This window comes from Plasmodium falciparum (genome assembly GCF_000002765.6).
Source record: "Plasmodium falciparum 3D7 genome assembly, chromosome: 7".
NCBI lineage: Eukaryota > Apicomplexa > Aconoidasida > Haemosporida > Plasmodiidae > Plasmodium > Plasmodium falciparum.
In genome coordinates this window covers 690,001-717,500 of record NC_004328.3, presented here as the reverse complement: position 1 = coordinate 717,500, position 27,500 = coordinate 690,001, and the positions used below count along the sequence as shown (strand labels likewise).

General features: G+C 19.4%; 9 protein-coding genes across 9 annotated transcripts in view; 3 read left to right on the top strand and 6 right to left on the bottom strand.

Annotated features, from left to right (window-relative positions):
- Nucleotides 1–220, bottom strand: part of PF3D7_0716300 (conserved protein, unknown function) — a gene marked incomplete at both ends in the record, with an annotated part of 1,688 nt that extends 1,468 nt beyond the window's left edge. Inside the window, one exon of the mRNA XM_001349030.1 lies at nt 1–220. This exon is cut by the window's left edge and continues 1,213 nt beyond it. Within this exon, the coding sequence (XP_001349066.1) occupies nt 1–220 (220 nt within the window).
- Nucleotides 221–2,533: 2,313 nt separating this feature from the next.
- On the bottom strand, nt 2,534–5,032 carry PF3D7_0716200 (PDCD2 domain-containing protein, putative; the record flags this gene model as incomplete). The annotated part of the gene is made up of 1 exon (XM_001349029.1): nt 2,534–5,032. The coding sequence occupies one exon, from the start codon at nt 5,030–5,032 to the stop codon at nt 2,534–2,536; it is 2,499 nt and encodes an 832-aa protein (XP_001349065.1).
- A 1,560-nt stretch (nt 5,033–6,592) lies between these two features.
- On the top strand, nt 6,593–9,802 carry PF3D7_0716100 (protein SDA1, putative; the record flags this gene model as incomplete). The annotated part of the gene is made up of 1 exon (XM_001349028.1): nt 6,593–9,802. The coding sequence occupies one exon, from the start codon at nt 6,593–6,595 to the stop codon at nt 9,800–9,802; it is 3,210 nt and encodes a 1,069-aa protein (XP_001349064.1).
- A 1,114-nt stretch (nt 9,803–10,916) lies between these two features.
- Nucleotides 10,917–14,294, bottom strand: PF3D7_0716000 (RNA-binding protein, putative; the record flags this gene model as incomplete). Its single annotated transcript, XM_001349027.1, has 1 exon — nt 10,917–14,294. One exon carries the CDS (start codon nt 14,292–14,294, stop codon nt 10,917–10,919), a length of 3,378 nt encoding a protein of 1,125 aa, XP_001349063.1.
- Nucleotides 14,295–16,591: 2,297 nt separating this feature from the next.
- Nucleotides 16,592–18,262, bottom strand: PF3D7_0715900 (cation diffusion facilitator family protein, putative; the record flags this gene model as incomplete). Its single annotated transcript, XM_001349026.1, has 1 exon — nt 16,592–18,262. The coding sequence occupies one exon, from the start codon at nt 18,260–18,262 to the stop codon at nt 16,592–16,594; it is 1,671 nt and encodes a 556-aa protein (XP_001349062.1).
- Nucleotides 18,263–20,596: 2,334 nt separating this feature from the next.
- On the top strand, nt 20,597–21,901 carry PF3D7_0715800 (drug/metabolite transporter DMT1, putative; the record flags this gene model as incomplete). The annotated part of the gene is made up of 1 exon (XM_001349025.1): nt 20,597–21,901. One exon carries the CDS (start codon nt 20,597–20,599, stop codon nt 21,899–21,901), a length of 1,305 nt encoding a protein of 434 aa, XP_001349061.1.
- A 717-nt stretch (nt 21,902–22,618) lies between these two features.
- On the bottom strand, nt 22,619–22,978 carry PF3D7_0715700 (conserved protein, unknown function; the record flags this gene model as incomplete). Its single annotated transcript, XM_001349024.1, has 1 exon — nt 22,619–22,978. One exon carries the CDS (start codon nt 22,976–22,978, stop codon nt 22,619–22,621), a length of 360 nt encoding a protein of 119 aa, XP_001349060.1.
- A 1,190-nt stretch (nt 22,979–24,168) lies between these two features.
- PF3D7_0715600 (GTP-binding translation elongation factor tu family protein, putative) lies at nt 24,169–26,433 on the bottom strand (the record flags this gene model as incomplete). The annotated part of the gene is made up of 1 exon (XM_001349023.1): nt 24,169–26,433. The coding sequence occupies one exon, from the start codon at nt 26,431–26,433 to the stop codon at nt 24,169–24,171; it is 2,265 nt and encodes a 754-aa protein (XP_001349059.1).
- A 1,010-nt stretch (nt 26,434–27,443) lies between these two features.
- PF3D7_0715500 (ATP synthase subunit epsilon, mitochondrial, putative) overlaps nt 27,444–27,500 on the top strand; it is a gene marked incomplete at both ends in the record, with an annotated part of 515 nt that continues 458 nt past the window's right edge. Inside the window, one exon of the mRNA XM_001349022.1 lies at nt 27,444–27,500. This exon is cut by the window's right edge and continues 8 nt beyond it. Coding sequence (XP_001349058.1) covers nt 27,444–27,500 — 57 coding nt within the window.

The window sequence follows — 27,500 nt, the reverse complement described above, 5'->3', positions numbered from 1 at the left end:
AGAAATTATCCCTCTCTATCTCATCTTCATTCTTATTATTTTGTTTGAAAAAATTTTTCAGAGACTTATCAAATTTTAATTCCTCTTGGAATATTGATGAACTCGTCGATTTGTTTTCATGAGGGGAAATTTCGCTGGCACTAAGTTCAATACATTCAACTTTTTTTTTGATCAGCCCAGCAAGTAACGCAACAAAAAAGCAAGCTCCCCACACCTTCATCATAAAATTAATGGATAAAATAAAAAAAATAATAAATAAATAAATAAATATATATATATATATATATATATATATATATGTGCTTATATATATATGTTTGTATATATATATATATATATATATTTTTTTTTTTTTTTTTTTTTTTTTTTTTTTTTTATTCTTAAATATAATAAGATAAAGTGGTAACAAATACGAGTTATTTTTAATATTATATTAATATATCACGAATAATGTGTTTCTCCTTTTTAAAAATTTCATACGTATATTTTATATTATTTCAATATTATACAAATATGTAAATAATTATACTTTATAAAATTAATATATAAATATATGTATATTTTATATATATATATAATAACAATGAATGTTCAAGTTCTCAATTCCAAGATACTTAAAATATTTTATTAAAAAATAAAATAAAATAAATATTATATATATATATATATATAATATAATACATATTGTGATATTTCTTTAAAATTTAAATAATTAGCACATTTGAAAAAAAAAAAAAAAAAAAAAATATATATAAATATATATTTTAATATATTTTAAAATGTGTTTTTTACATAAGAGGCTTTAATAATAAATATTATATATATATTATATATATATATTATATATATATATATATATATATATATATATTACATATATGTTCTTTTTTTTTTTTAGAAAGGGAGAAAAAAAATTATACATATAATTATATATATTAATATGTATTTATATTTTTTATAAGATACTTATAAGTGTGCATTAAGAACATAAAAAAAAAAAAAAAAAATATATATATATATAAATTATATATGGTTTATTATTATATATATATATAATATATATTATATATTATTTATTATAATATATATATATATATGAAATAATAAAATATAATCATATTTACACAATTTCAAATTATGAATGATTAATTTGTTTCCCCTTTTAATATTTTTCTTTTTTTTCTTATTTTTTTTTGACTTTTCCTTTTGCCGTATTATTATCGGTTTAAAAAAAAAAGAAAAAAAATAAAAGGAAAAGGAAAAAAAAAAAAATAAAAGGAAAAGGAAAAAAAAAAAAATAAAAGAGCATATGTAATAAATAAGGTTTAAAATGATTTATGAATAAGTATGGATACAATATATTGTGTATATAAAAATGTATATGTGTACATATATATATTATATATATATATATATATATATTTATATATATATGGTATAATTTATTGTTCTTGTGAAATATATGAAAAGAGAAACTTCATATGGCCAACCCCCTATTTTAAGGCATGGAAATATTAATATATTTATATATATATATATATATATATTTATTTATTTATTATTTTTTTAAATGTTTCAAAAATTTTGTTAAGGGTAAAATAATATAAAATGGAAAGAAGAGTATTTGAGTTTATATTTTTTATTCATATTTATATGTGTGCTTTTTTTTTTTTTTTTTGTGTATTTCCAACTGGTCTTTTTTTTTTTTTTTTATTTTTTTTAAAAAAATTATATATATATATATATATTATATATATATAATATATATATGATTAAGTTTGCTCTTTAATTTTTTAAAATAAAAAATTCATGGTAACATATTATGAACACTTCCCCTTATATATATAAATATATATATATATATATATATATATATATATATCAATATATTGTAAGAAAAAATTCTTTAAAGGTTACTAATAAAAGTGTAGAATCTTGAAATATAAAAACTTTTGTTTCTTATTTAAGGAACACATAAATGTAAAAAATATAAAAAATATAAAAACATAAAAACATAAAAACATAAAAACATTGAGAAAGAAATAAATTTAGTTGTGATTACTATAACGATATGGAAATATGGTAAAAACAAAATGTAAATATAAATATATATAAATATATAAATAAATAAATATATATATATATATATATATATATATATATATATATATTTATATAATCCATTTTGAACATACAAATGAATCCAAATAGGTACAAATATAAACACAAATATATACAAATAAAAAATAAACACATATACATAATATATATATATACAAATAAGAATATATAAGGAATATACTCAAATAAACATATAATTATGTATAAATATTACAATATAAAAAAAAAAAAAAAAAAAAAAAAATTATAAATATTCATACACATATTATATATAAACATATTGTATATACAAAATGTACACTGCTTAGTCGTTCTACCAAAAAAAAAAAAAAAAAAAAAAAAAAAATTGAACTTGTTTTTTTTCTTTTCTTTTATTTTCTTTTCTTTTCTTTTCTTTTTTTTTTTTTTTTTCTTAATTTTCAACTTGCACATAGACATATTCTTGAATATATCTATTTTTGTGTTGTCTTCTTTGTGATTCTTTAAAATTGTTTATATCGAATATGTCACAATTATTTTCACATGTATATATGGCAAGGTAAGCAAACTTCGAATTTAAGGCTATATTATTATCAACTTGTATATTTTTGTTTATTTTTAAAAAGTTAATAATGGTTGAGAGAACTTGGAATTCAAATACTTTTCTTCTTTTACAAATATGACACCGAGGAACCTTATTAGTATTAAATGTATTATAAATATTATTCATATTATTGTGAGATTTATTATTTGTATTTGGTAGTTCCGATACATTATTTCTGTTACTATTAAATATGTCACATGACGAATAAAGAGCTGTACCATTATATGAATATCTTATAAACTGACTTGGGAATCTTTGGATTTTTTTTATATAATTTTTAAAAACTTTATCAATATTCCTTGTATGCTCAATATCTCTTTGTATCTGTTCAAAAGCTTTCATTTCGCTGATATCTAAATCAATTTCTTCTGCATCATCTTTATTTTGTTCTTTTCCGTTAAATGAATAATTGGTGTTACTATAAAAGTCTGTTTTATTATAATCGATAACATGAATATTATTGTTGTTCACATTTATATTATTAACATCACACATACCATTTACATGATTCATAGTATTATTTCCTTTCATGTTATTATCCATATTATCGAGATTATCCATTTTATTTGTTTCTCCACTTTCATATGTTTCATTACCATGATCAGGAGATATATTATTCGTTGTATTATCATCATTATTTGTTGTAATATCATAATTATTCGTTGTGTTATCATAATTATTCCTTGTGTTATCATCATTATTCGTTGTAATATCATAATTATTCGTTGTGTTATCATAATTATTCGTTGTAATATCATAATTATTCCTTGTGTTATCATAATTATTCGTTGTAGGTATATTTTCATTATGTAAAACATCAAAATTTGTCATCCTCGAATTATCCTTTTCTTTTGTATTAATTTGAAGAACATAAGTACCACCTTTATTATTAACAAGTTCTTCATTAGAATCTCCTCCATAAAAATCAGAAAACATCTCGCTTCCTGTACTACTACTTTCACAATCATCTTCATCGCTAATATATATTTTGTGTTCTTGGAAAATTATATGCTTCTTAAGTTTACAAGATTTATGTTTTTTAAATTTATTGACACAAGGAATTCCACAAATATTACAACAAAAATAATATTCCACGCTTTTATCAAAAACATTCTTATCTTTCTTTATTAATGTCATATAATAGTCTGTTCCTGAACCCGTATCTTTTTTTTTTACATCTGCATTAACACTAAAATTATTATTTTTTTCCATATTCTGTGTAAGAATTTTATTATTGCAATTATCATTTTCCAATCTTTTTGAGCAAATAACGTTTACGTTCTTTTCCTTCTTCTTTTCTTGATTTTCATCATCTTCTTTAATATTCATAATAAAATTATTTACATCATTATCCTTCTTATTATCATTATTATTTCTATATGGATTTATTTCTTTTTCCTTCTTTTCTAATGTTTTATGTTCATTATTTGTATCGTCAGATTCGTTAAATGGGTTTGTGCTATGGTCAGACTCGTTTATTTGGTTAGTAGTATCGTCTGATTCGTTCAAATTATTCCCCGTCGGTTCGAAGCAATTATTATTACTATTACTATTAATATTACTATTACTATTACTATTACTATTAATATTACTATTACTATTACTATTACTATTACTATTACTATTAATATTACTATTAATATTACTATTACTATTACTATTACTATTAATGGTTTCACTAGCATTAAAATTTTCATTATTACTAATAATTATATTTGTATTCATATCTATATGTTCTCCATTATTCACATCGTCGTTACGATTTGTTTCATCAATATTGATATTTATCATATTATTATTATTATTAATACTATTAATATTAATATTAATATTATTATTATTATTATTTGTATATGTGGGATTTTTTATATTTTCTTCACTATCACTCATGTCATTATCCGTATCATCCGATTCACTAATTTGATTATATGTATCATCAGAAGGAATCAATTCATCATTTTCATTTGTTGGATCATCCACATAATTCGAATCTTGTAAATAATAATTATAAAATGGATTATTTCTTGGTAATTGTGTTCTAAAACATTTTGCTTGATCACCACAATGTATACATATGAATACATATAAACATCGATGAAAACAATTTCCAAGCTCATCTAAGGGCGCATAAATCTGTAATAAAAATATCATCATGTTGTTACATACGGAACAATTAAATTCTTTCTCATCCGGTAAATTAATTCTATCTAACCAAAAGGGTTTCCCACCGATTTTAGAAACAAACTTTTTATTAATTTTATGCTTATCCCTTAATTCATTCTTCCTCTTCTTCTTCTCATCTAAATAGCCTAGTAATACATGTACCATTTTGAAAGAAACACAAAAGAAAATGTAATATGTAAAAAAATAAACATAAACATAAAAATATATATATATAAATATAAATATAAATACATATATATAAATATAAATATAAATACATATATATAAATATAAATATAAATATAAATACATATATCTATATATATATATATATATATATATATATATATATATAACAAAATAATTATCTTATAAAAATATTGCTACGTTAAAAATAATTTCTAAAATATTGGGAAGCAAAGAAAATACATATGCCGCATATACTCTTTTATGTATCGAAAAAAAAAAAAAAAAATATAATAAACTAATATATATAATTAAAAAGAACAAAACAACAACAACGGAGAAAAAAATAGAGATAAATTTTGGAAAAAAAAAAAAAAAACATATATAAATATAAATATAAATATATATATATATATATATATATATATATATATATATATATATATATATATAAAATATATATTTTATTATATATAAAATCAAACGTCCAAACTTTTTATATGTCATACAAAATTATAATGTATCTTATTTTATATGTATCTATAAATAAATATATAATATGTATATATAAAAAATATATAATATTTTAAAAAAATATGGAACAAAAAAAAATAAATGAAAAAAAAAAAAAAAACACTAAAATGAGAACAAAAATAAAAAAAATATATTAAAAAAAAAATACATATATATATATATATATATATTATATAAATATATTTTTTTATGTATGTATAAAAAAATATCTTTTTATATATAATTTTACTTCCAAATTTTATAAAAATAAATAAAAAGATATGTATATATATATATATAATATATATAATAAAATGTATGTTCTTTTTTTTTTTTTTTTCTACAATACTATTATATTTTTATATCTACAAATTGTAGGTATATTTATTTATATAATTTTTATTCAGCATATGAGAAAAAAAAAAAAAAAAATAGAAATAAATATTATATATATATATATATATATATATTAAAATCTGTATATTGTTTTATACTTATATATTTTATATATATATTATATAATATATTACTTTTACTACTAGTTCTTTTTTTTAGCCCTAAAAAAAATCATACGCATATAAGAATATAATATATATATAAAATATATATATTATATATATATATATATATAATATAATATATTATTATTATAGTATATATTTTTCTTCTTTCTTCTTTTGAGGAATCTCTGTGGATAAAATTTTCTATATATTATGAAGAACGGAAATAACAAAAAAAAAAAAAAAAAAAAAAAAAATAAATAAATAAATAAATAAATATATATATATATATATAATAAAATAATAATTAATTCTACATTTATAATTTTTTTCCTTTTTAAATAAAAAATATAAAAAAATTATAATAAAGCAAAACATATAAAAATATATATATATATATATATAATATATATGTAAATCAATTTATAGATATTTATATATAGTCAATCCACATATAATATATATATATATTATATTATATTATATTTATTTATTTATATACCATTTGGTTGATCGTGTAAATACAATGAATGAACAAAAATTAAAGAAGCAAAAATTTTTGAATAATTTACAACATAATATTTGTAAAAATTATAAATTATATCACAGTGATTTTTATGATGAGTTCGATAAATTTCTATTTAACTATAGTGTTGTGTTATTAAACCCTTTTAAAAAAAATGATCTTTTATGTAGTCAATTAAACTTTTTAAGTTTCACGTGTCACTACTTTAGTGATTTAAAGGAAATTAAACAAGAGCTTGAGAAAGAAGAAGAAGAAGAAGAAGAAGAAGGGGGGGGGAAGGGTGATAATAAAAATATGTTTACAAGTGAATATGATTTTGAATTTAGCGACATCGAAACAGATGATGATTTAAAAAGTGAGAATAATAAAAGTGATGATTTTAATGATATAGAAAAAAAAGATATGTTAAATGATGCAAAGGTCGAAAGAGATACATATGATGAATACAATGAATTATTAAACATAAATTTAGAATTAAAGAAAAAAGAAATATGTAATAATATTAATAATGAAAAGAATATAAAAGATATTGAGGAAGAAGAAGAAAAAAAAATTCAAAACAAAAAAGATACAGAAGACCCTTTAAATAAATATCATGATTTAAATGAATATATAAACTTTTTAATGATTAAAAATAAAGAGAAAATAAATTTTGTAGAAGAATTATTTTTTTTAATTACACAACTACTAATTCATTTTAAACATAATTTATATAATTCTGTTTTATTAAGTATTATAAAAACATTAAAACAAATAAGAAAATATGTAGATAGTATTAAATATTTACAAGTCTTTATTTTTTTAAGCGATATAAAAATTAATAAAATTAAATCCTATATTTTTAAATGTGTCATGGACAAAATTATTTTTATACATAAAAATAAAAAAGTAAATAAAATAAAGAATCATGTACAAAATAATAATTCAGTTACTAATAAAAATAATAAAGATTTAAAAAATGATATCCTTTATTTATTACATGAAGCATTTATAGAATGTGGCCAAAAAAAAAGAATACGAAAAAAATATTCTTCATCGAATTTTAGTTATTTTAATAATATTACCATAAATGAAACTATTAATAATTTTTCATGTAGTGTTTTAATAGAATTAATCAAGAAAAATATTTTCGTAAATAAAATAAATGTAAACCTAATTAGTGAAGGTATCTTTTATAAAAATTTAAAAATCGTAAAATGTGTTTGTTATGCTCTTCTAGGAAAATATGATAATAAAGAACTGGTTGTTAAAATTGAAAAAGAAAAAATTGATAAAAATAAAAAAATCGAAGAATTAAAAAATATAAGTAATCAAACACATCAGAAATTAACAAAATCAAAAATTAAACAACTACATATAAAAAAAGAAAAAATTATGGAAGAAATTTATAATAATCATAATTCATCATCAGATGATGAAAAGGAACTTATAGGAACAACAAAAAAAAAAAATCGAAAAAAAAAAATTGATCTATCAAATTATGTTAATTATACATTTATTGATTTCTTATTTGATCCTTATACATATTCATCCAATATATTCAATTTAATATGTTCAAAATATCAATTTAATAATGGTACCATCAAATTATTATTATTAAACATTTTATGTAGAATTTATCAACGCAATAAAATTATTGAAGAGAATTTTTTTTTATATTATGAAAATGTTTTATTACATTTAAAAAATAAAAACACTATTTCAAGGTATTTATCCATATTTATTCAATGTTTACATGATTATATTCCTACACCTTTTATACAAAGAATTGTTTGTGTGCTAATCAAAAAATTTTTATGTGAACACCTGTCAGAAGAATTTGTATATCTGATTATTAATTCTATCATAGAAATTATTATCAAATTCCCAAATTGCTTAAACGAAGAAATATTTGAAGCAGTTATTGTTTTCAAAGATTATAAAAATAAACAAATTTCAACCATCATAAGGAGATTTATTAATATTTGTAAACATGTCAATCCACAAGTGTTACATAAAAAATTTTTGGACAAACAAACAGCCATTTTGGTGCAAAAAAAAAAAATTCTGAACAAGTCAGGCGAAAGTGTTCAGGAAAATTCCTTGTTGCAATATTCCTATTTGCTTGGAAAAGTTGGGACTGAAAAGAAGAAGAAGAAAAATAATAAAAAGGAAAAGGGTGAAAATAATTTGGTTGATGGTAAAATGAATGGAAACGAGATGAGTGATGATGATATTAATGATGATAATAAGGATGATAATAAGGATGATAATAAGGATGATAATAAGGATGATAATAAGGATGAGATAAGTGATGATAATATTAATGATAATATTAATGATGATAATATTAATGATGATGATATTAATGATGATGATATTAATGATGATGATATTAATGATGATGATATTAATGATGATGATATTAATGATGATGATATTAATGATGATGATATTAATGATGATGATATTAATGATGATGATATTAGTGACGATAATATTAGTGACGATAATATTAGTGACGATAATATTAGTGACGATAATATTAGTGACGATAATATTAGTGACGATAATATTAGTGACGATAATATTAGTGATGATAATATTAGTGACGATGATGTGAACAGAAAAAGAAAAAATAACGAAATAGAAACGAATGATAACAACAAAGATAATACACTATTACATTTAAATAAAAAATTCAAAAAAGAGAAAAGAAAAGAAGAAAAAATAAAAAAAGAATTAGATATAGTAGACAAGAATAAAAAGATTTTATGTGAACGAATATTAACAGATGAAGATTTTAAAAAACTAAAAAAAATGAGAGATTATATTGCAAATAACAAAACAGTGGTATTATCAGAATTACAAGATATATGTGATGCTGAAGAAAGTGATGAAGATTCATCAGATAATAGCTCCGATAGTGATAAGGAAAAAATTATTACAGAAGAGGATTTATTATATAAAAAGAAATTAAAGAAAAGTCAATTGATGAAAATAAAAACAAATAAAAGTGAAAATAATAGATTTAAAACGAATAAAGAAAAGGAAAAAAAAAAATCAGTCATGATGTTAATACAAAAATTTAAAGGAAAAAAAAAAAAAAATGCTTTAACCGAATATGGTAAACTTAAAAAAAAACTCAAAGGGAAATTGGCCGCACGAGCAAAAAAAAAAGGAATACTTCAAAAGAGAATAGCCAAAAAATTGAGCAGAAGAAAAAGATAAAACATGTGTACATGAGCATATATATATATATATATATATATATATATATATATATATATATATAATATATATATAAATATATATTTATTTATTCATGTATATATTATATTTTTATATGTATATACAATAGAATATACACGTTAATATATAAAAATTATAACATATATAATATATATATATATATATATATATATATATATATATATATATATATGTATGATAAAATATGAAAATGTAAATAAAATGAATAAATCACACAAAAAAAAAAAAAAAAATATTAAAATATAATTAATGAAATGGAACAAAAAAGTAAAAAAATAATAAACATATAAAATGTGTTGTGGGTATACAACAACTGTTTGTGTAGATATATCCATATCTACCACATATATATATATATATATATATTTATATATATATGTATGCTATTTTTTTGTATTGTGTTGTATTTTTATTTATTTATTTTTTAATTTCTATTTTGTTACACATTTTAATTTTAACCTGAACATATAATTATTTATGTATCATTACCAACTGTTTTTATATGAAATCAAAAAATTTCAATATTTGATTATTTGCTGTAAAAAGGAAAGAAAAAAGAAAAAAAAAAAAAAATAATAAAATAAAATAAAAAAATAAATAAATAAATAAATGTTATTATTTGGTTCACATATATATATATATAATATAATATAATTGTGTATATGTATAGGATTCATATTTGAGATAATTTTTTTTTTTTTTTTTTTTTGGTGCACATAGAAATTCTAAAAAAAGAAAAATAAGGAAAGAGAAAAAAAAGAAGAAAAAAAAAAAAAAAAAAAAAAAAAAAAAAAACATAAAATTAATATATACATATATATATATATATATATATATATATATCTATATATAAATATTTATTTATTTATTGGAATATACAACATATACTTATTCATTTAGTATTTACTTCTATTTTTTTTTTTTTTTTCTTTTTTATTTTGAAGTGTCCCTTGTCAAAAAAAAAAAAAAAAAAAAATATACAAACAATAGAATAGTTTGTCACGTATATATGGTAACATAAGGATAAATCTAACAATCATTTTAGTATTTCATTTTTTTGTAAACTTTTTTTTTACTCATCATCTGAACAGTCTGAGTAGGTCAAATTACCTAATTTTAAGTTTACATTAAAGAGGGAAGAATGCGATTTTTTAAAATTATATTTTACATTTTTAAAATTTTTCATTAAGAATTTTTTTTCACTAAAATAATTTGCTTCAATAATATTTGCTCCGAATTTTCTACCACTTAATTCTTTTCTAGCTTTTGTTGCAGATTCTATATTTTCAAAATGGATAAAGGCACATCCTATAGATGTAAGATCATAATTAGGATGTGTTAAATCTTCTTCTTCGTTATCATCATCATTATTGTCATCACCATCATTATTATTGTCATCATCATTATTATTGTCATCATCATTATTGTTATCACCATCATTATTATTGTCATCACCATCATTATTATTATTATCATTACTATCATTATTATTATCATCACCATCATTTTTATTATTATCATCATCATTTTTATTATCACCATCATTTTTATTTTCTTTATCCATGGGATTTTCCAAAGGGTCTACATTTCCTGCCTGCGTTTTTTTCGATACCCTCTTCAAATACTCATACGTTCTATACGAAAAAACAGGTAACACTACCTCCAATGTCTTTCCATATTTGTCGCACTCAATTTTGATGTCTTCCACTATATCCTTATATTCACTCGAATCTGAAAGTTCCTCAAAGGTTGCTATTTTATTAAGAACGATTACTTTCGTAGGAACTTGTAGAGAAAGTATCGAATTTTCTGTTTTCATATATTTATTTTTAATTATATTATTTATATGAGGATCATTAATTATTTCATGTTCGAATTGAATTTTATAACTTGTATTTTGATTTAATATTTTATGTGCTTGTATAGCATTCTCGGTATTTACATATTCTACTAAGCTTATATATGTGTCTGATGTTTCATCTCCATAAAAAAATTCAAAATTTTTGATTTCTCCAAAAGCTTCTAATAATTCTTTAATTTTACTTGTATCATTATTCTTTGATATATTCGATACACATAATTTTTGTAATTTTATCATATTAACAGGTAATCCATCATTTTTCATTTTTTCTTCATTTTTACAAAAAATAATAAAAGACCTTAATCCAATTAATCCTTGAGATAAATAATAATTATCAATAGCTGGAATAGTTGCTTGTGGTATTAAACTATGATATTCAATAGGAAAAGTTTTCGGTCTTCCAATTCTTAGATTATTTCCATAAAAATTAATACCATTTAATAACATACAATTAGATGTATCCTGAATATTTCTAAATTCTACAAAAGCATAATGTGTATCACCTCTTATACATGCTTTTAAACAAATATTCTCATTTTCATTTTCTTTATTATATAAAATTAATAAACAAGAATTTAAATATTTTACAATTTCTTGTATATCTATATGCTGTGGAATGTTACCAACATATAATTCTCTAGCGGTCTTCTCTATATTTACATCAATTGTTGGTAAATTTAAGTCATTTATATTTAATACATTCTTATATAAATTTTGTAAAGACATTACATTATTTAATTTCAATTGATTATTTAATAATAAATTCAAATGTGATTGTTTTAATAATAAATTCTTTTCTTCTAATAACAAATTGTTTCTTAACTTGTTACTTATAAGGTTACTCTCGTTTAATATCGAATTATTATTATTATTATTATTTAAAATGTGACTAGTTGTTAAGCTGCTATTATTAGGGCTCAAAATATTACTATTCAAAGTCTGTATTAAACTTTCAATATTGTTATTAGAACCAGAATTATTAACTACAGATAAATCATTATTTAATACTATATTATTACTATTTAATGTTGGCATACTATTACTTAGAATGCTCATCGATTTGTTGTTATTTGAAATGGTGGTCTTCGATAATTTTATATTATCTTCCTCGTCACATGAGTGAGGCGGAGAATCAAACTTGTAGCTTTTACGTCTTTCTCTTTCTCTTTCTCGGTCTCTATCTCTTTCTCGGTCTCTTTCTCTTTCTCTTTCTCTATGTCGGTGTCTTTCTCTTTCTCTCTCCCTATCTCTATCCCTATCTCTCTCCCTATCCCTATCTCTATCCCTATCTCTTTCTCTTTCCCTATATCTTTCTTTATCCCTATACCTTTCTTTATCCCTATCTCGAATACTATCCCTGCGTCTTTCTTTATATTTATCTCTGCTTCGTTCCCTTTTTCTTCTCCTCCATTTGCTGTCACTTTCCTCTGAGTCTTCATCTTCTATATTTCTGTGTTTCTCCTTAATCCTTCTTTCGATACTTATCGATCTTGAACGTCTTCTTTTTCTTTTGTTCCTCCTCCTTTCACTTATACTAGCGCTTGAGCTTACATTTCTTATAAGTTTGTTTCTACGTGACTTTTGAGTACTACTATAATCACTATAATTATTACTACCATTATTACTATTTGAAGAATCATTGCTACTACTATCATCATCGTTACTAGTATACTTATTATTATCATTAATCTTTTTATAATTCTTTTCATTACTCGAATGGTCGCTTTTTGTGTTGCTTGAATTTTGGCTTCTTCCTTTTTTCTTTTCTCTATATTTATTTTTATTCTTCATTCGTATTTCAATATTTTTATAGGATCCTTTAATTTTGTACTCAGAGCTTCTATCTCTTTTTCTTTTTCTCATCACTTCTTCTCTATATTTCTTTCTTCTCGTATTTGTTGAGGAATTATCAGACATTTCAGAAATGTCAGAAGTATTCTTTTTATAATTATTAGACATATTAGAATTGATTGAACTTGTATCGCTATTATTTGTATCGCTTTTATTTGTATCGCTATTATTTGTATCGCTTTTATTTGTATCTCTTTTATTTGTATCTCTTTTATTTGTATCTCTTTTATTTGTATCTCTTTTATTTGTATCTCTTTTATTTGTATCTCTTTTATTTGTATCATTTTTTTTTCTTCTTTTTTTCATTTCTTTCCTTCTTTTTATATCATTATCACTATTATTTGGATCATCAATAATTTTACTATTACTTTTATGTTTTCTTTTACAATCATTATATTTACTATTATGTTCATCATCTTGATCATCATTATCATTATTTTTATTATCATTGTTCATTTCTTCATTTTGTGAATTTTTTTTCTTTTTTTTTATTATGTTCCCATCTTCATTATTATAATTTTCTTCGTATACTTTTTTCTTTTTCATTTTGTCCTCATCATGTTTTTTACTTTTTTCTCGTTCTCTTATATCTTTATCGTCTTCTTTGTTTTTTCTTTTTTTATTTTCGTCCTCAGAAGAAACCCTCTCTTCATCGTTCATGCTTTCACAAGAACTATGATACTCTTTTTTTTCTACTGATCTTTTTTTCTTCTGTTTCTTATCTTTTTCTTTCATCATTTAATAAATAAATAAAAAAAAAAAAATAAATATATATATATATATATAATAAATAGGTATATTTTTATTTTATGAGGAATCAAATTAATATATAATAAATATATACATATATATATATATATATATTTCTTTTAATTTAAGAATTTAATTATATAATAATTATTCCTATAAAATAAAAATGATTCCAACAAAAAAGTAAAAAATATAAAAAAAAAAAAAAAAAATAAATAAATAAATAAATAAATAAATATATATATATATATATATATGTATAATATTTTATATATTAACTTTTTATTATTTATTATATATGATTTTTTTTTAATAGTGACATTTTCTACATATATATAATAATGTATTATTATTATTATATATAATTAATACTTTTTAAATGCTATTAATAAATATACTATTTATATATATATGTATATAAAATATTTAAATATCTTTTTTAAATTTACGGTTTGGTAAGTATTATATGAATAAAAAATTAAATATATAATATAGGAACTCAATAATATGATAATCATAAATATTTAAGCACAGATAAAAAAAATAAAAAAAATAAAAAAAATAATAATAATAAGAAGAAATTAATACTATATATACATAATATATATATATATATTATTATATATATAGTATTATATACGTCTTACTTTTTTTTTTTTTTTTTTTTATATATAAATATATTTTTTTTTCAATACATATATATATATATATATATATATATATATATATATATATTTATATATTTATATATCTTTTAAAAAAAAAATATTAGCAACCTTAGTGTATTTGAATGTACGCATAAATATAATTATAATTATTAAAAAATGTGTATATAAAGTTTTATAAAATATTATAATATTTTATTTGTGATATATTTATAATATATATATATATATATATTTATAGAGCACAATAGAAGTTTTAAAAAATTAGGTAATAAAAAAAATATTCTTCTTTTTATTACATATATATAATAATTATTGGTGTTATATAATATAGAAAGCAAAAGAAATTTTTGTAACGGTACAAATAAATTAATGACATATCAAATATATATAATATATATATCATAGCAAAAAAATGCAAAATGAATAATTTTTAAATTACAATATTTTATAATGTATATAATCTTGTATTTTAAATTATTAAATGTATTAAAAAAGGAATGAAAAAAGTGCTACACATTTTTTTCTTTTAAAAAATATAAAAATTATGTATATCATCCATTGTAAATTCAATATAATAAGGTCAAAGGGAAAAAAAAAAAAAAAAAAAAAAAAAAGTAACTAATAAATAATAGCATCTTACACGTTAAACAAAAATATATATGTAATGATTTATAAGACAAATTAATATTTCCTATAAAATAAAAACATAATCCTTTTATTTATTACCACATATATATATGTTAAAATTAAAAGGTAATATAACATTGAATTTATAATACATTACTAATTATAAATAAAATATAAAAGAATATTATAACTTTATGTAAAAAAAAAAAAAAAAGTATATCGTCTTAAAAAAATATCTTAATAATAAATATGGTTAAATAAAAAAAAAAAAAATATATATATATATATATATATATATATATATATATATATATGTATAATATTTAAAAAAAATAACATACCGATAATTTTGTATTTTATATAGAATATATATTTAATTCTTTCTTGTTTCTTTTTTTTTTTTTATATTTCATAATAAAAAGGTGTACATATATATATATATATTTCAAAACCATATATATTAAAAATGTTAAGGAAAAAATATTACATTTCATTATATTTAAAAAAAAAAAAAAAAAAAGGTAATAAATAGGCAGGTATATAAAATTATATATAGACAAAATAAAAACATAAAAATATGTATATGTATACATGATATGAAACCAAAATTTTTTTTATAATTCATAAAAAAAAAAAAAAAATAATTATATACAACAATTATCATTTCAATAATATATATATATATATATATATGTGTGCGCCTTTACAATTGTAAGGGGCATTGATATATATGTATTATTAATTTTATTAAACATGGAATATTAAAAATAGGTATATTTGAATATTTATTATATATATACAGTAATATGTTTGTTTAAACCCTTTTTTTTTTTTTTTCTTTTGTACTGCTCTACTCTTCTTTTTTTTCTTCTTTTTCTTCTTTTTCTTCTTTTTCTTCTTTTTCTTCTTTTTCTTTTTTTTCTTTTTTTTCTTTTTTTTCTTTTTTTTTTTTTTTTTTTTTTTTTTTTTTTTTTTGTACTGCTCAACATTTTAAGTATCCCCTTTCAATGTGGAACATTTAAGGTGAGCTTCAGTTTCACAATTCGATCTGTTTGAAGAGTAATCCGTTTGGACTGTTGTGTGTAATATTTTATATTTATTTTGACATAGTAAGGTAGCGTCATTTAATACACTATGAGAATATGTTTTGCTAGCAACTATATGACAAGCCAATGCTGGTTTTCCAATAGACAAGGACCATACATGCAAATCATGTACATCTAATACACCTGGTATTTTTAATAAATCATTTTTAAGATCTATCAAATTAATACTTACAGGTGTACCTTCCATTAATATATTTAATATTTCTTTAATTACTGATATAGTTGTTGAGAAAACAATACAACAAAATATAATTGAACATATAGGATCGGCTATTGAATATTTAGGATCATACCATATAAATAATGATGCAATCATAACTCCTACATTTTGTAATAAATCACTAAGTGCATGTAGATAAGCTGTTTTTAAACTAATGTTATTTATATCATTATGACTATGATCATGATTTGTAGATTCATGTGTATGATTATGATTATCTAATATATCATCACAATATTCACTTTCTATAATATAAGCATGATCTTTTTGTAAATCATCTTCTTCTACTTTCTCTACATCACAACAACTTTTTTTTTTCCTTTTTGTTTTTTCATCATTTATTTGATTATATGTATTATTATTATGATTTATATTATTATTTATATTATTATTATTATTTAGATTATTTTGTTGGATGTTACTTGCTTTACCTTTAGAGGAGGAATTATTAGAATTCTTATTCGTACTATTATAAACATTTTTACTCATATATTTTTCTTTATTCATAAAATTGTTATTTTGTTCAGACATATCATTAACGTGTCCTACATTTTTATCATCTTCCTCCATGTTATCATAATAATCAAAGGTTACATAATTACAAGACGTTCCATCTATTTTATTTCCAGAAATATTATTTTTATTATCTCTTATATCGTTTTCATCTATTATAATGTCACTATTAATATTCTTATATCTCTTTGTTGAAAAATTCTTCTTAACACTCCCATTTTCCATATTATGAGAATTCTTATGATCTGATAAAATTAAGGAAGAAGAATTATCATGACAAGATGTTTCGTGTGTATGATCACCACATTTGTTTTCGTTCATAAATCCAAATCCATGTGAATGTACTTGTAAAACATATGCCATAAATATATTTGCTAACGTACTAATAAATGCTGTAACAAACATAATATATCCATTTACTTTTGGTACATCAAATAATCTAAATATAGCTGTATATAAAATATATGCTGATAAGGACCATATAAAAAATATAGAAAATAGTGCACCTATAATTTCAGCCCTATGGTAACCAAAAGACATATCTACGTTCCCTTGAAAACTTGAAACATATATAGAAAATAAATTTAAAGCAAAAGATAATAAATCACAAAACAAATGAGAAGCATCAGACATTAAAGATAAAGAATTAGATACTATTGCTGCTACTATTTCAATAACCATAAAAATAATACATATTATACTAGCTATAATTAATTTCTTAGTTGCTTTTCTTTGAGACTTGTCATACAAACGCGACATCTTATCCACCAAATTTAAATTGCTTTCGTTATCTAGCAACGAAGAGTTCATTTCGGTGGGCATTTTGGATAAAATCGAGAGGATATTAAAAGGGGGTGATCCAAGCAAATAATATATTGTTTGTGATAAGTATTTGAATATATGAATATATAAATATATAAATATATATATATATATAAATAAATATATATAAATAAATATATATATAAATAAATATATATATATATGTATATATTTTTTTTTATTTACATTTATATGTTTCTATTTTATTTTCCCCTTTTTCTATATAGAATGATATGTTATAATGCTACAGAAAAAAAAAAAAAAAAAAAAAAAAAAAAAAAAATATATATATATATATATTTACATAACAATACAATACCTTTTAAGAGTTATAAAATTATTATGTTGTAAAAAAAACAAACTTGTTATATAGAACAGAAAAGGCGTACAATAATATGTAAACAACAAAATGTATATGTGTATATAAACAATAATATGATTTTATTTTTATTTTATATATATATATATATATATATATATATATGTTTTACATTTTTATAAAAATATATAAATTTGTTAATTATGAAATATTATATATTACTAGATATATTTTTTTGTCTTCTTTTCTTCTTCTTCTTCTTTCTTTTGTTTTGTTTTCTTTTCATTTGTTTTACATTTGATTCTTCAATATTAAAAATGAATACACATTATTATAATAAAATAAGAAAGGTTTAAAATGTGAAAGAATAATTTTTTATCGTATACTCTGACATACAATAAAATAAAAAAATAAAACATATACACATATATAAAATAAAAAAAAAAAAATAAAAATATATATATATATATATATATATATATATATATATATATAATAAATAGAATTAAACCTTAATTGTATAAGTTATAATATTTAAAAATTAAGACTAACAGAAGGTTATCACATGGAAAAAAGTGTACATAATTATGTATAAATAATATATATATATATATATATATATATATTATAACAATAATAATTAAAAGAACAAAACAATAAATTCATCTAATTCGTGTTTATATTTGGTTTCAAAAATAAAAGGTGACAAGCAAAAAAAAAAAAAAAAAAAAGGAAAAAAGAAAAGAGAAAAGAAAAAATAATATAATATTATATATGTTATTTGTAATATTATTATTTTTGTGTGATATATGTAAAATATAATTATTTATATATATATATATATATTATATTCTGTATTCTTAAAAAAAAAAAAAAATTAACTATCATGAAAAAGAAACTTAACAAATAATCATCCTTAGGACCTAAATTATTCAAAATGTAAATGTTGAGAATTATAAAAAAAATTGATTAATTAATATTTTAATTTATATATGCGACAATAATAAAAAAGAAAAAAAAAAAAAAAAAAAAAAAAGGGAGGGATTGATATGTATTATTATTATTACTTAAAAAGTATTTTACAATAACAATACACACTATAATATATATATATATATATATATATATATATATAATATAATGTATATTTTATACTATACCCTTTTTTTAGGTAAGCAAATATATATATTATATATATATATATAATATGTATACTTAAATTTACATTTTTTTGTGTAATACAAGGTTTAGGCTTACATAATATGTACTATTAATATATATATATATATATATATATATATATTTATATGTGCTTATGGTTAAAAGGGTAAAAAAAATTAAGGTAATTTTATTTTTTTTTATTATTTTTTTTTTTTTATTTTTTTATTTTTATTTTTTATTTTTCATTTTTTATATTTAATTTTTTTTTTTTTATATTTAATTTTTTTTTTTTTTTTTTTTTTACTCTCATGGAGAGATAAATAAAATAATCTTAAATGTAATATATATATATATATATATATATATATATATTTGGGCTTATTACTTTGTTGAATAATAAAAAAAAAAATGTTTATATGCTAATTTGTAAAATTAAGAGTAATATATAATTCACAAGAAAAAAATATATACACATAATATTTTATTTTATATTATATTATATTATAATTATATATTTTAATATACATTTTTTCCCCTTTATATATATATATTTTTTTTTTTTTTTTTTTTTTTTTTTTTTTTTTTTGTCCGTTTTTTTGCCTTGGATTCTTATAAATAAATTATACAGATATATGTAAATAACAAGATATTGTATTTTTTAGTGATATTAAACATATATAGGAACATACCACACATATATATATATATATATATATATGTATATATATATATATGTATGTATTTATTTATGCAACGTTAATAATATATACTTTTGCGTAAATTTAATGTTTGCAGCTCATTTTTTGGTACAGTGCAAACATCCTATATTCGTAATAATTACATGGTAATAAATTATGAGTAATATATTAAATAATGATTTCTTTAAATTGGATAGGTTTCTTTGTAATAATGGGAGTGATGAGGGGGATAACAGTTTATTGATGATAGGTGTAAATTTGTTATTATTATTTTCTATGTTTTTATATGGTATAAATTATATATTAATGAAATATTTTATAAAGATAAAAGGATCTATTTATATCTTCATTATATTAAGAACAGCTTTAACAATACCTTTGATGATTTATATGTTCATTTCCAAAAAACCATGTTCTCAAAATAAAAAATTATTAGATCAGGATATGAAAGAAATTGATACTGAGATGAATAGTTATGAAAAGGATTTAGAGCTAGCTAATCCAAATGAGGAAAGTAAGACAAGTAGAAAATATGGTTGGTCATCAAAGAATAAGAAAAAACATAAAAACAAAAATACATCGCATGGTAATGATAAGAGCAATAATAATGATAAAAACAATAATGATATTATTAATAATAATATAAGTGTAAATAAAAATAAATGTATACAAAACAATATAGAGGAAAATTCTGGTTGTAATTTTTTTAATAAATTATTTTGGAATGAAGAAAAATTAATACCAAAGGCAGCTTATATGCCTATGTTAATATTATCAATAACCGGTGCGTTAAGACAAGTTATTGTAATAGTTGCTTTACAATATACAGATTCACATAATGTTGCTATAATTCAACCGACTATACCAATTTTCACAGCTTTAATATCTTATTATTTAAAAATAGAAAAAATGAATTATATAACAGCTTTTTCTATTTTTTTATCATTTTTTGGATTAGCTATAACGGCAGAAATATGGAACCTTAAAACATTTGATTTAGGTTTCTATTTATTATTAACAGTACCTATTACTAAAGGATTACAAGTTATATATATTAATGTAGCTACTAAATATGTAAATAATGATATTATACAATTTTCTCAAATGTTTTTCTTATTAATAATAACTTTACCATTTGGAATATTAGGAGAAATTTTTATTAATCAAAATTATAATATTCTTCAAGAAACATATGAATTAAATATGAGACAATTTCTTTGTATCTTATATTCAACAATAGCTATCATTATCTTATGTTGGAAAATACAAATTATTGCACTCAATTATTTAACACCCATAACAGTTTCTTTATACCAATCCTTTCAACCATGTTTTACTTTTGTCTTAGCAAGGCTCTTTCTTAATGAAACTATAAATGCTACCAAAATTATTGGAACCATTTTTATTATTTTGTCCTTGTTTCTATATCAATATGGTTGTAACAAACATTCCAAAAAGTGAAAAAAAAAAAAAAAAAAAAAAAAAAAATATCATAAAAATATCATAAAAATATCATAAAAATATCATAAAAAAGGATCAATGTAGTTACTATATATATATATATATATATATATGTATCCATGGAACTGTTTGCATATTCTATATATGTAATATATATGTATATATATTTATATATATATATATATATTTATTTATTTATTTTTTTTTTTCGAAGGGGATAAATTATGGCATATTGCCATATATCACCATTTTATTTTAAAAAAAGAAAAAAAAAAAAAAAAAATTTTTTTTCAACCTTTTTTGTTTTCACAAAAAAAAAAAATATATATATATATATATATATATATATATATATATATGTGATCATATATATTTTTTTATATTTAATTTTTTTTTTTTTTTTATTGTTATCAATATTAACATAATTTAAGAAGAGATAAATATATAGCAACACATTTTAAAAATAAAATGAAATTAAAGATAGTATATTTTATTTTGCCAAATGTGTTTTATTTTATTTTATAAAGAGATAATCCTTTTGGGGTTTAAATGTATATAAAAAATAAAAAAATAAATATAAATATATGATTAAATAAATATGTATATGATTAACAAAAAAAATAAAAAATAAACTCAGGGGAATAAATATAAATATAAATATATATATATATATATATATATATATATATATATATTTATTTATTTATTTGTATATTTTCACTTTTCCATGTTCCATCTCCATCTAATGTGCTTTTTCATTTTATTAAATCTTGAAGGGGGCTGACAATGTAACTTAACCCTTCCAGCTAAATTTATCTCACTCATTAATTTTTCTACCATACTATTCATATCTTTATAACTTTTATTTTCGAACAAAGGTGAACATAAAATACCATAAAAATGCATATCGTGAACATGATGTCCCATTGTATAATCTTGCTTTATATAAAAGCATATCGGCTTTAATTTGTCATAAACTACCTTTTTAATATTTATTAAATTTGGACAATCTGGTGAAGCAAATTTATGAGCATATTGTTTCTTAATCAAATTGAAATGAAATATTCGAATATTCATATTAAAAAAAAAATAAAAATTGTGTATATTTTATTATTATATGGGGCTACAAACAAACTGTGGGCTGAAGAAATATATAGATACACATTTATCATAATATATAAATATAAACATGTACATATATATATATATATATATATATATATATTTATTTATTTATTTATTTATTTATTTATGGTATATCCTTTATACTTTGAAAACAAATAGGACAAAAAAAAAAAACTACTTCACTTGTTCATATTTTTATTCCTTTTTAATCGCATAAACTGTTCATCATCTTTTTAGGGTCTGCAAAAATAATTCAGTTGGATTTTTCCTTAAATAATATATTCACACAATATAACAAAAATTATAATAATTATATATATATATATATATATAATATATATTATAATTTTTTTTTTTTTTATAAAATCTTTAAATGTATAAATATTTTTTTATATATTATTTTATTTTAATATATACCAAATATTATTTTATTGAAATATTTTCTTTTTTAGTGAATATATATAAAAAAAAAAAAAAAAAAGAAAAAAAAAAGAGGTGTATTTTTATATATATTTCCTTTAATATTTCTATTACCATACAAAGTATATATATATATATATATATATATATATATTACACATGTATTTATATGATTGAAGAACCAAATTTATTTTCCTCTTTCAAATACAAAATCACCTTTGTTGTATTATATTACAATAAATTGGTATGTTGTACAAAGTACCCATCGATTCTTATGTCATAATTATATATTGAAAAATAGATGGTTTTTAAAATAACAAGGAACAAAATTATACATAAAAAAATAAAATAAAATAAAATATACATATATATATATATATATATATATATATATATATATAATTATAATATATTAAAAAGTGAACATTTTTTTTGTTTATATTTATTTACAACACGTAATACAAATAAAGCATTGTAAAAAATGATTAAATTGTGGTTATTTATTATATACAAATTATTATATATGACATTAAAAATGTTATACATATATATATATATATATATGTAAATCGTACAAATTATATATATCATGCCAAGGGTACAAATGTGTAGTTGAAATTTTCTTATTCAAAAAAAAAAATATATATATATATGAAATATATATATATATATATATATATATATATGTGCGTGCTTTGGTACAAATTTATTCCGTCATATTGTCACCCATGTTTTGCTTTCCTGTTTGCTGTTTTTCTCTGTTCAGTGTTTAGAATTTTTTTACGCATGACGATCCTTTTAGGAGTTACCTCTATTTCTTCATCATCTTGAATAAATGACAGAGCATATTCTATAGTAATATTTTTATGATTAATTCTTATTGTATCTTCATGTCCTTTATTTCTCAAATGTTGAACAGGTTTTACTTTTATAGCATTCATTTCAATATCATTACTTAAGAAATGTTCACCAATAATCATACCTTCATATGTTGGATAATTTTCATTTACAAATAAATTACCTTTCTGTTGAATAGGATCTAATGAGAAAGCTGTAGTTGTTCCACTTGATGATGAGATAATAACTCCATTACGATCTCGTTTATAGGATGGTTGTTTTTTTTTATATTCTTTTAATTCGGAATTAATTATAGAAGTGCCTTTACTTATATCTCTTAAATAAGATCTCATACCAAAAAAATTTCTTGATGGACATATACATTTGATAAATGTATTATCATCATCATCATTTATAATATCTACAATTTCTGCTTTTCTTGTATTTAATTTTTCTATAACATTTGAAGTCATCGATGTTGGTATAGTAATATGATATTCTTCAATAGGTTCTAATAAATTTCCTTTCTCATCTTTAGTATATATAACATTTGGTGATGATATGGTCATTTCATAACCTTCTCTTCTTAATTTTTCTATAAGAATACCTAGTTGTAATTCTCCTCTTCCTTTTACTTCATAACTATCTTTTTTTTCAGATTCACTTATTTCTATAGCTATATTAATTGCTGCTTCTTTCTTAAGTCTATTACCTATCGACGATAAGGTAATATGCTTCCCATCCTTACCCGTTAAAGGACTTGTGTTTTGGGATATTTTTAAGCATAACACTGGAGGGTCGATTGGTCTAGTTTTTAGACTTTCCATATTTTCATCGGATGTTATAGTATCATTTACTGACGGTGTAACACCTTTAGCGATAGTTATATTAACTATATCTCCTGCACTTGCAAAAGGTACATTTTCAATTTTTAGACCTTTCATATAAAAGATATTCTTAATAATACAATGTCCTCTTAATTTATTTTCTTCAGTTTTCACAACAATACTATCTCCTTTTTTTATAACACCTTTAAAGATTTTCCCTGTGATAGTAACTCCAATTCCTTCTTGATGGTCTATTAAGCTGACAAGCATGCAAAATGGTTCCTTAAGAATAAGATCTGTAATAATTTTAGGTTCCTCATTTTGCTCTCTAAATACTCCTTCTGAAAACTTAACGTTTTCATTTATATTTGCCTGTTTATCCATCAAAAGGGTTGCACTTTTATCTTCAAGATGTTTATAATTTTTTGAGAAATGAACTGGTGAATCAATATATTCTATTATTTTTTTAAATATAACTAATACATCATTTTTTTGAGTATTGTTTTGTTTAGCTTCATGAAAATTATCTGTACACCATCCATTTTTTGCAGATGCATATAGAATAGGATAATTCATAGATTCTTCAGGTGCATTTAAATCAACAAAGAGATCAAAAATTTCATTTTCTATTTCTTCTTTTTTTTTCATATTACTGGGTTTATCAAATTTATTCATAATAACAATAATTTTACAAGAAGGATTTAATAATGATTTTTTTAAAACAAATTTAGTTTGGTTCTTAGGTCCTTCTACTACATCTATAATTAAACAAACTCCATCAATTAAATTTAATACTCTTTCTACTTCTCCACCGAAATCAGAATGTCCAGGTGTATCTACAATATTAAAATAATAATCATCATATTTTATTCTGGTAACTTTAGACATTATAGTTATACCTCTTTCCTTTTCTAAATCATTATGATCCATAATTCTATCATTATTTGTTATTTCACCTCCTTGTCTTAACAATTTATCGACAAGGGTAGTTTTTCCATGATCTACATGCGCTATAATAGCAACATTCCTAATTTTTTCAGGGTCTATAATATTTAACTTTTTACTACTATAATGATGACACTTACCATTAATATGATTAAAAGAATGTATATCATTATTCATGTATATATTTACATATTTGTTTATATTATTATTATATACTATATTGTTACACAATTTTTTCTTACATCCTTTTTCTAATAAAATATTAAAATTGTGATTATTTCTTATCTGCTTTTTTATTAATATCTCATTGGTAATAATATATGGATGTCTAATCCTTTTACTGCTATATGTGTTAAAACCTTTCCACAGGTTTAACATATTATTTATATTTTATATTTATTGATATTTTCTTCTTGCTACAGAATTGTTGTGTAACGCTTAAACGTATACATCCCTCTTTTCTTTTTTTTTTTAAATAAAATAAAGAAAATAAAGAAAATAAAGAAAATAAAGAAAATAAAGAAAATAAAGAAAATAAAAAAAAAAAAAAAAAAAAAAAAAGAGGATATCAAAAAGGGGAGAATAAATTAATTTTTAAATTTTTAAAAATTTTTAAAATTTTTTTTAGATTTTTTTTATTTATTTTGTTACATTTATGTTTTATTGGATCAAAATAAAAATGGATATATGTATATATATTTATATATAATAAAGATATATATTTAAAATAGTTAAAAAATATATGTCATTTTGGTCATATTATAATTAAGGCCCTTCTATTTAAAATAATGGTTATCTATTAAATCAATAAATAAATAAATATATATATATATATATATATATATATATATATATATTTATGTACATATTTTATAACGAATAAAATTAAAAAAAAAAATAAAAAATAATACATATTATATATATTTTATATATGTATAATATTCCATCGTTTTATATATTGTACGATACATATTAATTTAATCATTACACATAGATACATCATATATATAATATATATATATATATACATACATATTGTATATATGATTTCTTTTTTTTTTTTATGTGCGTTATATTATAAGTGAAATAAAGAAAAACACAATATTTAAAGTGTTTATATTTTTGCCTATTTTTTTTATGTAAACCTTTCACACCCTCTTTACACTTTTTTCATAACATATAAAAATAAATGAATAAATATATAAATATATACATATATATATGTAACAATTATTTTTATATGAGCGCATTTTAAATTGTAGTTCATTTTTGAGCTTGAAAAATTATAATAAAATATAAATCTATATAAACATTTATGCATTTTACATAGAAACATATTATATATAAGATCCTCTTCGAACAATTTTATTTATTTTGTTTTTTAAAAAATGTGGAAAGCAGCCAATGTTTCTTATACCAGATATGCTTCAGAAATGGCAGATATT